At 35.7% G+C, this 14,326-nt stretch overlaps 1 protein-coding gene across 1 annotated transcript in view; it reads right to left on the reverse strand.

Annotated features, from left to right (window-relative positions):
- Nucleotides 1-3,082: 3,082 nt before the first annotated feature.
- LOC109113826 (regulating synaptic membrane exocytosis protein 1-like) overlaps nt 3,083-14,326 on the reverse strand; it is a 72,956-nt gene continuing 61,712 nt past the window's right edge. Inside the window, 11 exon segments of the mRNA XM_042768975.1 lie at nt 3,083-5,510; nt 5,596-5,735; nt 6,452-6,553; nt 6,639-6,751; nt 8,504-8,654; nt 11,282-11,502; nt 12,308-12,468; nt 12,960-13,069; nt 13,183-13,295; nt 13,785-13,813; nt 13,815-13,896. Coding sequence (XP_042624909.1) covers nt 5,295-5,510; nt 5,596-5,735; nt 6,452-6,553; nt 6,639-6,751; nt 8,504-8,654; nt 11,282-11,502; nt 12,308-12,468; nt 12,960-13,069; nt 13,183-13,295; nt 13,785-13,813; nt 13,815-13,896 — 1,438 coding nt within the window. The 3' untranslated portion in view covers nt 3,083-5,294.

Here is a 14,326-nt window from a genome sequence, read left to right on the forward strand (position 1 = left end):
CCGTTACTGGAGAAACCGCTTGGGTCTACCACTCTCACAGCGCCTCCTGCTGGCAGATAATCAGTTTGCATTTAAGCCCGGCTCCAGCAACATGCCTTTTTTTTTTTCCTGCAGCAACTTAAGAGCACTCTTCATACTCTTTATACTGACTAAAGCACATTTGTTTCAATCTATATCCAAAGTACTGCAAAAACAGTTAAATTTTGAAATATTTTTACTATTTAAAATAACTTTTATTTTAAAAATGTAGTTTTTATTCCTGTGATCAAGCTGAATTTTCAGCATCATTACTCCAGTCTTGACATGATCTTCAGAAATCATTCTATTATGCTGATTTGCTGATTATCAATATTTAAGAGAGTTGAGTACTTTTTTTCAGGATTCTTTGATGAATAGAAAGATCCAAAGATCAGCATTTATCTGAAACAAAGCTTTTTTAACATTACATTTTGATTACATTTGATTTGATTACACTATTGCATTCAAAAGCTTTGAGTCAGCATGATTTCTTTCTTTTTTTGGAAAGAAATTATAGAAATGTTTATTTAGCAGAGATGCTTTAAATTGATCAAAAGTGATGATAAAGACATTTATAATGTTAAAAATATTTCTATTTCAAATAAATGTTTTTCTTCTGAACTTTCTATTCATCAAGAAACCTGAAAAAAATTCTACTCAGCTGATTTCAACAAATAATTTTGAGCAGCAAATCAGAATATAAGAATGATTTCTGAAGGATCATGTAATCAGAGTAATGATGCTAAAAATATAGCTTTGAAATCACAGGAATAAATTATATTTTAAAATATTTCCAAATATAAAACAGTTATTTTAAATAGTAAAAATATTTCAAAATGTTACTTTTCTTGCTGTATTTTGGATCAAATAAATGTAGGCTTGGTGAGCAGAAGAGAATTCTTTAAAAACATTAAAAATCTTACTGTTCAAAAGCTTTTGACTGGTAGTATATATTAGCCTATAGTTTCAAGTTAAAGATATTAATTTTAATTAGGTGAGTCTGAAATGATTATTTGACAGTGATTTCACATTTATTGTTTGTATGAAGGCTAAATACAAAAAAGAATGTTTTTTTTTTTTTTTTCAAAAATATTAAATGGTTTTAAATGAGGTGTCAGACTTGGCAAATTCATTTTTCCTAAATTTATATACACAGACATCTGTTGTGGGCGTTCTTGGCAGTTTTTTACGAGGCTTTCTATAGTTTTCATATCGATATCGGAATTATATCGTATCAACCGAAATTAAGAAATATATCGTGATATAAATTTTGGCCATATCGTCCAGCCCTAGTCAAAAGTAGCATACTAGTGTTTGAAATGTTGCATAATGCCTACTTTTTCATTTATAGCAGGCAGTATACAACGTATATTGTGCAGTATTCATGAAACTAGTTTTCATTATAAATGCAGCCATTGTTTTATCACTGCAAATTACTCCCTTTTGTTGCTAAACATGCAGACAGTTCAACCATTTTAAAGTAGCAAGTTATTACAATGAAGTGCAAATAAGTCACAGATATTTTATGTCAGGTTAAACCAAATTTGCCCCTGGCTGCAGGAATGTTCACAGTTATCATCTGAAACTCCACAACAACTTCCTGCACTGATTTCTTCACAGTTCGCTAGGTGATAACAAATCATCTTGTAATTTACTTTCTTGTTATTCCTTTCTGCTAAAGTGCTTCAGATTCAACCTCACACATTGTTGGACCAAAACGATGGTACAGCTTGTGTTGTCCACTTACCGTTGAATTCTCAACATCAGGTGGGCTGTCTGCAGTACATAGTGGACCAAAATAGGTTTGGTCTCGAAAAACACACCTGGGTTCCAGCTGCTTACATTCTTGACCCTTTCCTTCTCTGCCTTGCTTCTATAGGCCATGTTTTCCTTCATAATGAAAGTGTGCAGTTCTTTTTTAGCATCTGTTGTGCTGCTGATATAAAATTGATATAAAATAAAAAATAACACTGTATAAATCTCCTTCTTACCTTTATTTTTCTGTTGATGTATTTTTGATTCTGATTCTATGAGAGAAAAATGCATTTTATTTATACCTGCTTTTTTTCTTTTAATGTTTTAAAGCCTTCATTGTTTGCACTTTCATATCTTTGTTTTCTTCTCTATCATGTCTATTTCTAGCCCTTTAAAATAACCTTTGTGTAAAATCTCAGAATATGCACCCTTAAGCTTTTTTTTTCCTTTTTTTTTTTTTTTTTTTGGAGCATGTACAAACATATGCCTTGCCTCATAAATCTGTTTAATATCATTGCCTGATTTTGATTTCAGTTTTAAATTTATAATTTGGTTCATGGAAAAAACAGCACTACTGTATTTTGTTACAATCCAACTAACTGTGCAATGACGTTATGATTTCCTGACATGCCGCTGCTCGATTTGGTTTTAAGTGGTGAAGCTCTGTGTAATATTATGCCCTAATAACAATTTTTGTTCCTGTTCTGTTACTCACTGGTGCACTAACATTACAATCGCAGCAGTGAGTAACACCAAATCTATTATTATTATAAAAACATAACATTATACAAGTAATTTAGTGCAGGGCTAAGCTTTTTTCTTCAAGGTTATGTTCCACTAGACTTCAGAATTGCTAATTTTTTGCTCACCTAAACAGACACTGACATTAAATTACAATTAGCCACATAACTGAATTAGGCATAACAGCTGCCCACTATAAACACACAACACAGTCTTTTGCCACATTTCCAGAAATCTGAAGCACTGACAGAAGTATTTTTAGCAACTGTTAAACAGTGACCTTGCATAACTATTAAAAATAACTAAACAAATCCAAATAAACTCTAAACAAAAGGAAGGAAAATTGTAATGCTATTTGTCTCCACATGGTGGAAGGATTGGATGTGTTTAGCTTCAGTATGATGCATTGCTGGAAAAGATACTGGACTGACCTCGATTTGGTTTGAGAGGATGGACAAAATGTAAAATATGTAAAATATTGTCATGGATAATAAATAATAATAAAACAAATGTAAAAGCTTGTAACATATTTAAAAAATCAAAAATATATAAAAATTCAGTACACAAATTTTCTTCCACACAGTCTTTTATTTGTAAATAATAAAAATGAACTCTTGAATATAAAACATACACATTATTTGAGCCACGTCTGCTGTACAAACAAGAAATGTTGCAGTGAATACTTTCAATTTTGTTTCAGAGGAACACACAAACTGTAAACAATCAGTATCCTTGAATAATACTGACAAAGTAAATAAGTCTGCCCTAACCAGGCATATAAAGTAAACTTCTCATTGAAACAAAGATTCATGAGCATTTATGATAATGCAACAGGTCGGCAGAGGTCCAAATTTCTCTCGTCAGATTGGGCATCGCTAAAATAAAACTTTGGAGGCATCCCTTCTTCCGCTCAGCAGAACCAAGAGACAGAGCAGTGATCCATTAACTTGAATGGGGCTGCTTTGTAAATATAAGTAAACTTCTTTGCAGACTCATATTTACATATATGCATGTACGTAAGTGATGTTTACGTGATACACTCTGTTTCAATATCGATATATCTCTAAGTCATTGTGATTTTCATAATTATATTCCATATACAGATAGCTCTAGTTTTTATACAGATTATCTACCTTAGTTTTAGCCCCACAGTAGTACAGACTACAGTGAACACCAACATCTTTAATAAAATAGGGCCTTGTGTTTGCTCAGTACTACAGTACAGCACTTCATTTTCCATCCAGGGTTTAAAAAAAACAAAAAAGGAAATCAAACAACTTAAAAATTCTTATAGACATTCAGCCTCAAAATAAGGCCTGAGTGTATGGCTGAACCCGGCCAAATGCCCAAACATGGAATGAATGGCTTCGTTTTATCTGATAATCTATTTATATCAAGTACAAGCAAACTGTACAAGTACATGCAACATACAAGCTGGCCTACAGTTTGTGGAACTAACACACACTTATTGTAGTCTCTTTTTTTCTCATCGGTCTTGTTTTACAAAATGTGCATGCAACTTGGAACAGTTCCAGATTCATGCTGTTCCCCTTGTTGGTGGCATCTGTTCCCCTTGTTGGAACGTCTCACTGTCACATTCAAAATGCTCAGGGGGGATCTGTGAGATTGATTTTATAATCAACTAAACTGAAAACTGATGACAAACAGCTAAAAATAGGAAGCTTCCGATTTTGGCCTCTTTTTTTGTATTAGTATTCATCTCCAAAAGCTTGAACTTTTTCTCTTTTTGTGCTTGCATTAAAATAATGTAAATTCTACTCGGGTAGAAATTCTAATATCAGAATGTACAGGTCCTTTACCAAACAGAACAGAATTAAAAATGCTTGGAAAGGCCTGTAAGATAAGATTTGTGATCGCGTGGAATCCGGGAATCATATGTGTTAGTGAGCTAATGCATCTAGTGACCTGTCAGGGAACCTAAATGATAATGGCAGCTTCTTACAGTCCCGGTGAATCAAATACGAGTGGTTTTGTGTCTTCCACGAAGCTCGTATGACACAAATGTCAGAAAACATGAAGCATGTTTTCACATTCTACAAAGTGTGCCTATTTAACAAATCAACAGTAACATGAAAAGGCAAAGCAGTTGGTAGTGACTGCTGTAAACAGACTTAAAAGGTTCTCAGGCGTCCCTGCCTTCTTAGATGCAAACGCACACTCTCTCTCTCTCTCTCTCTCTCACACACACACACACACTGCAGTCACACAATCTGAGTCTGAGTTTGTGCCAGACCGGCACACGGCGGGGCCTTGGATGCAGCATCCATGATGCAGAGAGGAAACTCTCTGAGAAGACTAAATTTTGACCTCTAACCCTCAACCTCTGGTCTTTCAGCAGAGGGACTTCCTGTAAGTGCAATATAGAGGAAGGGCAGTGCTGTCCTCTCACTCTCCCTAACTCTCAAACACATGTGAGAAAATAAATACGCTGACTGACCAGAGCAGTCTAAGCTACCAGCACCACTGTGGGCTCCACTTCCTGTCAGATGAGGCAGGATCTCCCTTCTTTCTCTTTTTATTTGAGTCGAATCGTCATCTCAGCCACAAAACATGCAGTAAAGGAGCAGAGTGGATCAAAGGAAATCTCTACAACCCAAAGATCAAAAGTAAAAGAGAGAAGTGATTGTCAGGCTTCAGCAAAGCTTTGATCATGATTCTGCCCATCTGTCTCTTTATCTGCCGCTCTGGTTCTGATTGTTGCCTCCGGTCCTTGGTCCACTGGATAGTGTTTTGATTCACCTCGAGCTCCTGTCCGTTCACTAGGACCTGATGCCCGGTGGCCCTGAAGAATCCAGCGAGGTCTGGGAAGCGCGACGAGTGAGAGGAGCTAACGTTGGGTCGACCAGTGATGAAGGGGGAAACAGTCTGTACCAACCGATCACTGTGCTAGAAAGATCCAGCTCCTCTAAAAAAATCTGGGCGACTCCCATGAAACATTTGTGGTCCATGCGGCCGTAATCTCCCCAGACTATTACCTGAAGACACAATCAGTGGTCAGTGTGCACAAATGTTGGACTTTGCAGGCATATTGGAAACAAACAGATGAAATTAGCTTCCTACCTGGAGAACTTTACCCTGGGGACTTTCCTCAAACAGCAGTGATTGCTGATACAAAGGATCAAGCGTTTTTCGTGCAATCTTGGTTTTCTTTTTGGCTTTGCACGCTCCGTTTTCCAGCAAATAGACCTTGACATAGGGAGCTGTGAAGAGCAGACGTAGTGCTCAACTAGAGCCGTTCAGGCAGTTATAGTGCCTGGCGGTGGTACATGTCATATTTACAGTTAGTACTATGTACAGTATAAATCAAATTTCCTTGCTGTAATCACTCCGTTAAAAACATTTAAACACATGTTTCTGTTAGTCTAAGCACTATAAAAAAGTCTGTACGATTTAAATGGTGTTTGAAGTCTTGTATGCTCACCAATGCTGCATTTATTAAATCAAAATACAGTAAAACTGTCAAATATTTTTACAATTTACATTTTTTCTAAGTATTCCATTCCAATATATTCTAATATATTCCAGTATTCAGTGTCACATGATTATTCTTGTATCATTCTAATTGCTGATTTGCTGCTCAAGAAACATTTCTTATTATTATCAATGTGGAAAACGGTTGTCTTGCTTAATGTCTTTTCTGTCACTTTTGATCAATTTAATGCATACTTGCTGAATAAAAGTATTAATTTCTATAATAATAATAATAAAAAAAAAACTTACTGACCATTTTTGATTAGTACCTAATGCTTACACAGGGAAAAAAAATTCAATATACAGTACTTAAATCTGAGTAATTTACTCATAACAATAATATCTCTAGATATATTAATAATATATACTATATTCAGCATTATTGACTACTAATGAGATTTTTTTTTTGTTTGTTTGTTTTTATGTAGTGTTGGCACACTCTCACCTGGCAGCGATTTGGAACCTGGTTTAGACGTAAGACCACGGGCCCTGATAACCTCCACCTCTAGTTGCCCTTTCTTGTCCATCAGTCCAATTTGAACATCTCCTACAAAACAAAAAACAAATTCATTGCAGCAAATTCAACTTAGATGGACTTTAGTCTATAGACTTTAGTATAGATGTTTACTCACCCATAGCAGGAGTAGCAAGTGTTTGTCTGCCCACCAACTGAGCAGGGCCAAGACCATCTACGAAGTCACTGAACTGGCTGTCGGCCCCTAATCTCATCCCTGAGAAGATCAGACTGAGACACACACATACACAGATTATCAGATAGACAAATAAATGAATGGACGGATAGATAGATATCATACTGTAAGGCAGCATTTCAAATACAAGTTACAGTAAATTTCTTGTTATCCTCAGCTGTTCTTAAATACTTTGCTGTCATAAATCAATATAAAATTAAAAAATTAACTTGAATCCTTGTAGATACAAACATACAAAAACAATTTGTTTATTTGGATGAAATCTACTATTCCAGAATGAGCCTACTGCCCTCGTATAGAGTTCAAAAGCTAGTGAAATGCAGCCCATCTCCTCCAGCAGCAGACTTGTGCTGTGTATGGTATGTAAACCCTGTCTTGTGTTAAGGCCCCTCTTAATTCACTCAATATTTCCTTTGAGACCAGCGCAATTTCCATGACCTAACTCCTGCAGGAATGTTTGAGGAACGTGCCAGCACGTGTCGAGCTACCATATGAACAGACTTACGTGATTTCAAACTATTTAAAACATGTTCATGTAAAATAAGCCTTAAATCCTGGAGTCCCTGAGTCACACTCTGTGGAGTGACACGGTGGCCAGGTCAACAGACCAGCCGCCGCTCTGAAGCCTCAAAGGGAAGTGTGACTGCCGTTTCTGCGCAGCTACAGAGCCTGCCAAGACCCCTCTTTGCAGATGATGGATATTTTAATAATTATCGGGGAGTACCGCTTGCCATCTGGCTCCAAAGATGGAGCTGAGAATGTAGTGGACACAGCATTAGCTCTGTAAATCAGACTGTTCTCTATTAGCTTATCATTATGGTTTTTCCAAATAAATCTAGATGAGAGAAGCTCATATGAACACGACACACAGCCTGTTGAGAGACCACTTATCTATGAGTGATGGGTTTGCAGCGAATGCATAAAAACACCAGAGATGAGACATTTTAAAGGAGTGTGAGTTGGGGAGCAGGTCAGCTTTGGGTAAAATAGCATAAATTATGACTGGGTTACATTTTACATCGTAATGCATATAGTACACTAGCATTCAAAATTCTTTTATGCTCAATGCTGTGTTTATTTAATTAAAAATACAGTAATATAGTGAAAAATATTACAATATAAATGAACTGTTTTCCATTTGAATATGATTTACAATGTAATTTAATCCTTTGATGGAAAAGCTGAATTTTCAGCAGCCATTAATCCAGTCTTTAGTGTCACATGATCCTTCAGAAATCAATCTAATATACTGATTTGTTGCTCAAGAATCAGTTCTTATTATTATCTATGTTGAAACAGCTGTGCTGCTTAATACTTTTGTGAAAACTGTGATCATTTTATAAGGACCCTTTGATGAATATGAAGTTCAAAACGACATTTATTTGAAATATAAATCTTTTGCAACATTATATAAACCTTTACTGTCACTTTTAATCAACTGAATGCATCGTTGCCAAAAGGAAGTATCAATTTCATTACCAAAAAAAACACTTCCTGAGCCCAAAGTTTTGAACAGTAGCATACAACTCAATATATCTTGATACATCACCATTTTATTATATTTTTGTTTTTGTCCAGTACCATGTCACATAAAAAATCTCTGACAGCAGCTCAACGTGGGTTTATGCAATAAATGATGGCCCTAGATACAGATATATAAATATTTATGGAAACACCTGAGGTATTGATGCGAAATTCTGAGGCAAAAAATAACTGATTTATAAATATGTGGTTTAGAACTGCAAAGTTGTACGCAAAAAAGGGTTTACACTGCTTTGGATACTAACTTGCCCTCAGAGCTATAACTGTTCATGCTGCCGTCAGTGGACTCTCGGCTGGCTTGGCGAGCCATGACGTTGCGGGGATACTCTACTGCCATTCCCGTCTCCTGACTGCGCTGGATCTTACTGGATCCCTTTGCTTTCTTGTTGCCTGCTTCTGTGGATGGAAGAAAAATCAGTATTACCATTCACAGGGCTTTCAGAAGGGGGACAAGGGAAAGAATCTGCAAGACTTACAAAACAGAAGCTTGAATTAAAAACATTAGTTCTGTCAAAAGGTTAAAATAATTAATCATCATAATTAAGATAATTAAGTTTTTTAAACACTATAATGACACAATGACAATGACACTATAAATAGATAAAGTAGGATTCTATTGAAATATTGCAGGTCTAATACAAAAAATAAATAAATAAATAAAAGAACATATTTGCTTTGATTTTTGCAAGGTTTTATATTCACATGTGTGTGTGCGTGTGTGTGTGTGTTTAAATTTGTGTGCTATTCTTACAGCTGTCACTCAGGAGAAAATATTGCAATCTAAGATGAAGTTCTTCGCCTCTGATGAGTGTAACATCTCCTGCTGGACGTCATGGGGCACCATCCGTACTATTTATGGCCTTTTGATGGATTTCAGATCCTTTGAAAATGTCAACCACGGAGGTGGCTCACAGAGACACTGTCATGCCAGTTGTTTGAGTAAAAATGTAGCAGAGAGATTTATCTTTTCACTCATCATGCTCTCTTTCATCAGACCACCATCAGTGGCTTATTCTGACAAAACTTACAGAAAAAAATATTTCCAGGGATTCTCATTAACAGACCTGCATGACTCTGATATTATTTGAGGAAACAGAAAAATACTGTCAGAGCACTAATCTACGGAATAATATACATTACGATCATCTATATGTTGAGGTTCACTGTTAAGATAATATTGACAAAACAACTTGGCTATTATCCCACAGATTTTATAAAATTTTATAAAAAGGTTCAATTTGTTAACATCAATTAATGAATTAGGTAAAATGAACTACCAACTATCATTAACAATTTTTTTTTTACAGCATTTATTAATCTAGGTTAATGATAATTCATTCACTACGATTCACCATTTTCAGGGTAAGATTTTAATTTTTATTTTTTTAATAGCATTCAAATAATTCCTGAAAACAATCTACAGTATTCATCAAATAATCCTGAAAAATGTCTACAAAGATAAAAATATTTTCTTTTATTAAAAATTAATTTTAATCCATTAATAATATTAAGCAACACAACCATTTTTAATATTGATAAGAAAATCCAGCTTTGCCATGAAAGGAATAAGTTATATTTTAAAATATTACTGTTTTTACTGTATTTTAATCAAATAAATGTAGCCTTGGAGAGTGTAAAAAAAAATCTTAAACAAAAAAAAATCTGACCAACATTAAACTTTTAATGTTAATTCTGTTAATTCATGTTTATGCAATACATTAACTATGTTAATTTATACAATTTAAAAATGTTAAAAAAAGTATTAGTGTACACATAAATTACCATGAACGAAAATTAGTAAATGCATTAAAAGAACTGTTTTCTTTTTTTCATACCTAATGCATTAAATCATGTATACAGATTTAGAAAGTGTTACGGTAATCTTATTTTTAGTTTTGGCTATGGTTGTGAATGGATGAGACTGGTGCAGTGGGCAGAGTGTGGAACAGCTGTTATAGAGCAGCGGAGCTCTTTAAAATGCTGATTTATCACAGCTTTGCAACTCTTTCTGATTTATCATCTAATGGGCCTTTTAAGATATTATCCAAGCGCTGGCAGACAGTGGTGCCAAAAAGACTTCTTTTGCCATCCTTTTTGAATTTGTTTCTTTTTGCAGCAGTCCATTTATTAAACTATAAACAGACAGTGCTTAAATTTTAGAGGATATCAGATCCAACTTCAAAGGCATTTATCTACATTACATCTGATAGGAATTCAGGGTTGATCTGCACCTGACACAATGAACGTCTGCCAATGCTAACATGCTGCCATTCATATTTCCAGCCTGAGGTTTTAGCTCCCACACTTTAACAGAGACTGAAGACACATGCTACTTTAAGAGGTGAAACAGGGTAGAGAGAGACCTGATACACGGATCCATCAGACAAGGATGACCCCAGAAAAAGAGGAGACACCGATAAGAGATAGCCAGGAAGTAAAAGATCTTGGAAAATGGTCTGAACTGACGGAAAGAATAGTTTTAAAGAAATTGCTCTTTATAATTTGTCAGTCTTCATTTTGGTGACAATTCCCTACTGCTTTTGGCCCTGATGACACTAATGTCATTCAATTTAACATATTTTCATTGTTACTTAAGATATAAAGCATTTCTGGCCATAATAACTGCTGATTTTAGCTTCTTCACCAGTAGAGGGCACCTCAGGCTACACTAACTGAGCCCATGAAACTTATCTGTGTCCTGTATCTCTTCTCTGCTTTTTTAAAGAGTATAAAAGTTCAACTTAATTCTTGTAAGGTTTACACCACCATTGTCTGCATTAGGAAACAATGTGGCTTTAGCAGACAGTGATATCCAAAGACAAATGACCTCATCAAAGGCCCTATATGGTATGTGTAGCAGCGAGCAGGATGTCGTGGAACTTTAATATTTATGTTATTAGGTACAATACCTGACTTATACCACAGTCCAAACTATATGCCATTGTTGCATAGAAATTTGAGTTTTTAATTGGTAAAAAAAAAGTGACAAGGTGCAAGTATATGATTGGCTGGAAGTGTCTTACCTGTCTGACTGAGCTGAGAGGTGCTTCTGCTGCGGCGGGAGGGAATGCCAACGATGGCGACTACACGTGCGCTAAGGCTGGACCTGCGCTTTTTCCCTCCTGCTCCCAGTGTTCCCAGAGCGGTGTCTGACTGGCTGCCGTCCGTACGCTCCAGAGTGTAGATTTCCCCACTAACACTTGTACTCTTCAGCATGCTGCGGCTGGATGGATGAATATGACGGCTGGTGTTGGGAGAAAACATAGCAAAGTCTCTCAGTAACCCAAATGACAAATGGAAAATTACTATTCTGACGTTAATACGACCTTCTGCACTTGATTATTGTGTGTGCTCTTTCTGCTTTTTTTCCACTTCCCTTAAAATGAGTTTACCGAAATTCATAAAAATCTAAGAATGACGTTATCATGGAAAAGACAGAGACTGAGAATCATTTAAACGGATAATGGAAAACAGATTTTTTTTTTCTTTGCTATTTTGATATAAAAGAGGACACTCTGATGAACAGACAATTCAAAATAACAGAATTTATTTGAAATAATAAAGACATTATATATATATATATATATATTATTTAAAATAAAAATGTGTTTTCAATTTAATGCATTCTTGATGGAAAAAAAAAATCTTAAAAAATATATCTGACCCCAAATGTCTTATTAACGGAAATGTACATATACTCCACAATATATGGAAATTAACCACTGTTACATTTACATTAACTATTGACCACCATGTTTACAAATAAACAGGTTGAGACACTATAAAAACAAATCTGTGATTTTATAACTCTATAGATTATATCAATTGTTATTGACCCTTATTACCATCAATATGAACTCAAACATTCCTAGCAGAATTCAGGAAATGTTTCAACAGATTTAAATGTACAATAAAGCCCCAACAAATAGAAAACAAAAAGCATGAATGCATGACGTTTCATACATGACATCACAAACAGAGTGTCAAAATACTATAAAAATTCACAGATAATGCAACAGTCCAGTGTGACGCTACACCATGCATCTCACCTAAAGTGACTCCTGGGTCGTTCTGATTGAATGGACATGTAGCTGGTGCTACTGATCCGCGAGGCACTGCTGGCGCGAGAGATGGCTGACACGTCACTGACATCACTGTCTGAGGACTTATGGGACACACTGTCACAGCTCCTTCGCTGCTCCTTATAAAGCTAGTAGAATGAAATACACAAAACATGAAAGCACACATAAGTTCTGAGCATTCTAGATTTTAAAAAACAGTTTGAAAGAGTTGGGATGGGACTATACGCTACCGTTCAAAAGGTTTGGGGTCAGTGCGATTTTATAGGTTACTTTTTAGCAATACCCTTATTCAGCAAGGATCCATTAAAGAATCCTAAAAAAAATGTATCACCGTTTTCACAAAAATATTAAGCAGCACAGTTTCTTGAGCACCAAATCAGCATATTAGAATGATTTCTTTAGGATCATATGACACTGAAGACTGGAGTAATAGCTGCTGAAAATTCAGCTTTGCCAACACAGGAATACTGTAAATTACAGTTTAACATATATTACAATTAGAAAACAATTATTTGAAATTGTAATATTTCATAATAACATTGCAGTTTTTTTCTGTATTTTTGACCAAATAAATGCAATTCTATGAATTCTAATCTTAGAGAGAAAAAACGGCACTCACCTCTCGTTTATTCTTGAGCGTCTTCTCCAGATTCTGGCTGGTACTAGAGGGAGCTGGTGTTCGGAAGGTACGTACTTTCATTTGCCGTGTTTGCTCCTCTGAAGCAAGAGCTAATACATAAGTGATACACAACAATATGATGCTCATCATTTCATATTTTGCGTATTTACTCAAAGAACATTTGGAAAAGTAACCAGTACAAGTCAGCGGACAACGACGGTACCTTGCTCTACACTGCTGCTTTTGGCGGGGACTTGGGGAAGCTGTCTGACCTTGCGTGTCGAAGAAGGGGTGGCTGTTGATGAGGAGAATGCAGGGCTGGTGTGCGGCTGCACCCTGATGGAGGAGACAAAATGAGAGAGAGAAAGAAACAAAAAGAGCGATGGAAACTTTAGCTTATTAAGTACAAAGGTAGTCAGTTCATCAAGCAGTGTGGACCAAAATGCAAACTACTGTTTGAACAAACAGCAGCAAGAAGTAGTATACATTTTCACTAAAGAGCCACCAAATCTTGATCGGACCCATGTCTGCATGATCGGGGCACATTATTACTCACATCAGATTATGTATTATTGCAAAGAGTCAATAGGAAAGCAAAACAAGTACAAGAGTGGAAGGTGTGAACCGATGAAAAAAAAAAAAAAAAAAACAGTGGTAAACTGTTAAAAGACCAGCAAACACAGAAAGCTGTGTGCAGATAATGTAGTATGAAAAGCGGCAACCACACAAAACATTTGAGAGAGCAAAAGAGCAAAACCAGCAGAGATTATAGCAATGACACAGTAAGGCACAGCAAGGCTTCTCAGTCCAGATCAGGGTCAGCACCTTTCCATTTGGGGTGAGCCTGGGGTTGACTCCCTCACGGGTCACCTTACCCAATGGAGGCAGCGATACCCTCTTCCTGCGTGAGGCCTTTAGAATGGAGGTTGGCTGAAAGCTGCAGGCCAGTGCAAATAGCAACATATAAGACAGAATATAGGAAAAATTAAATCAATGTGACAAATCATAAAAGATAAAAATGGAGAAAAAGCAACAAAGTGTTTGCAAAAACAGATGGAGAAATAAAGTGTGAATGTGTGAAGAAACAAATATGTTGTGGATGAAGCCAGTGCAGCATTTCACTGTAAAAGTTCAACAACCCATGTAAAAATATATACACAGTGTACTATACAGTGTAATATACTGAAATATACAGTATATAACAAGTTCCAAATTTAACATTTGCCATAACTTCTAATGATTGGTGATTTGAGAAAATGTACTGGCAAAATTTTCTACCAGTCACTAATATATATATATATATATTAATTATTTCTTCTTTTTCTTTTTTGGTCTATTTAGTCTTTGGTCTATTTAGTCCAGGTCTA

Source organism: Cyprinus carpio, chromosome A13 (genome assembly GCF_018340385.1).
Source record: "Cyprinus carpio isolate SPL01 chromosome A13, ASM1834038v1, whole genome shotgun sequence".
Taxonomy (NCBI): domain Eukaryota; kingdom Metazoa; phylum Chordata; class Actinopteri; order Cypriniformes; family Cyprinidae; genus Cyprinus; species Cyprinus carpio.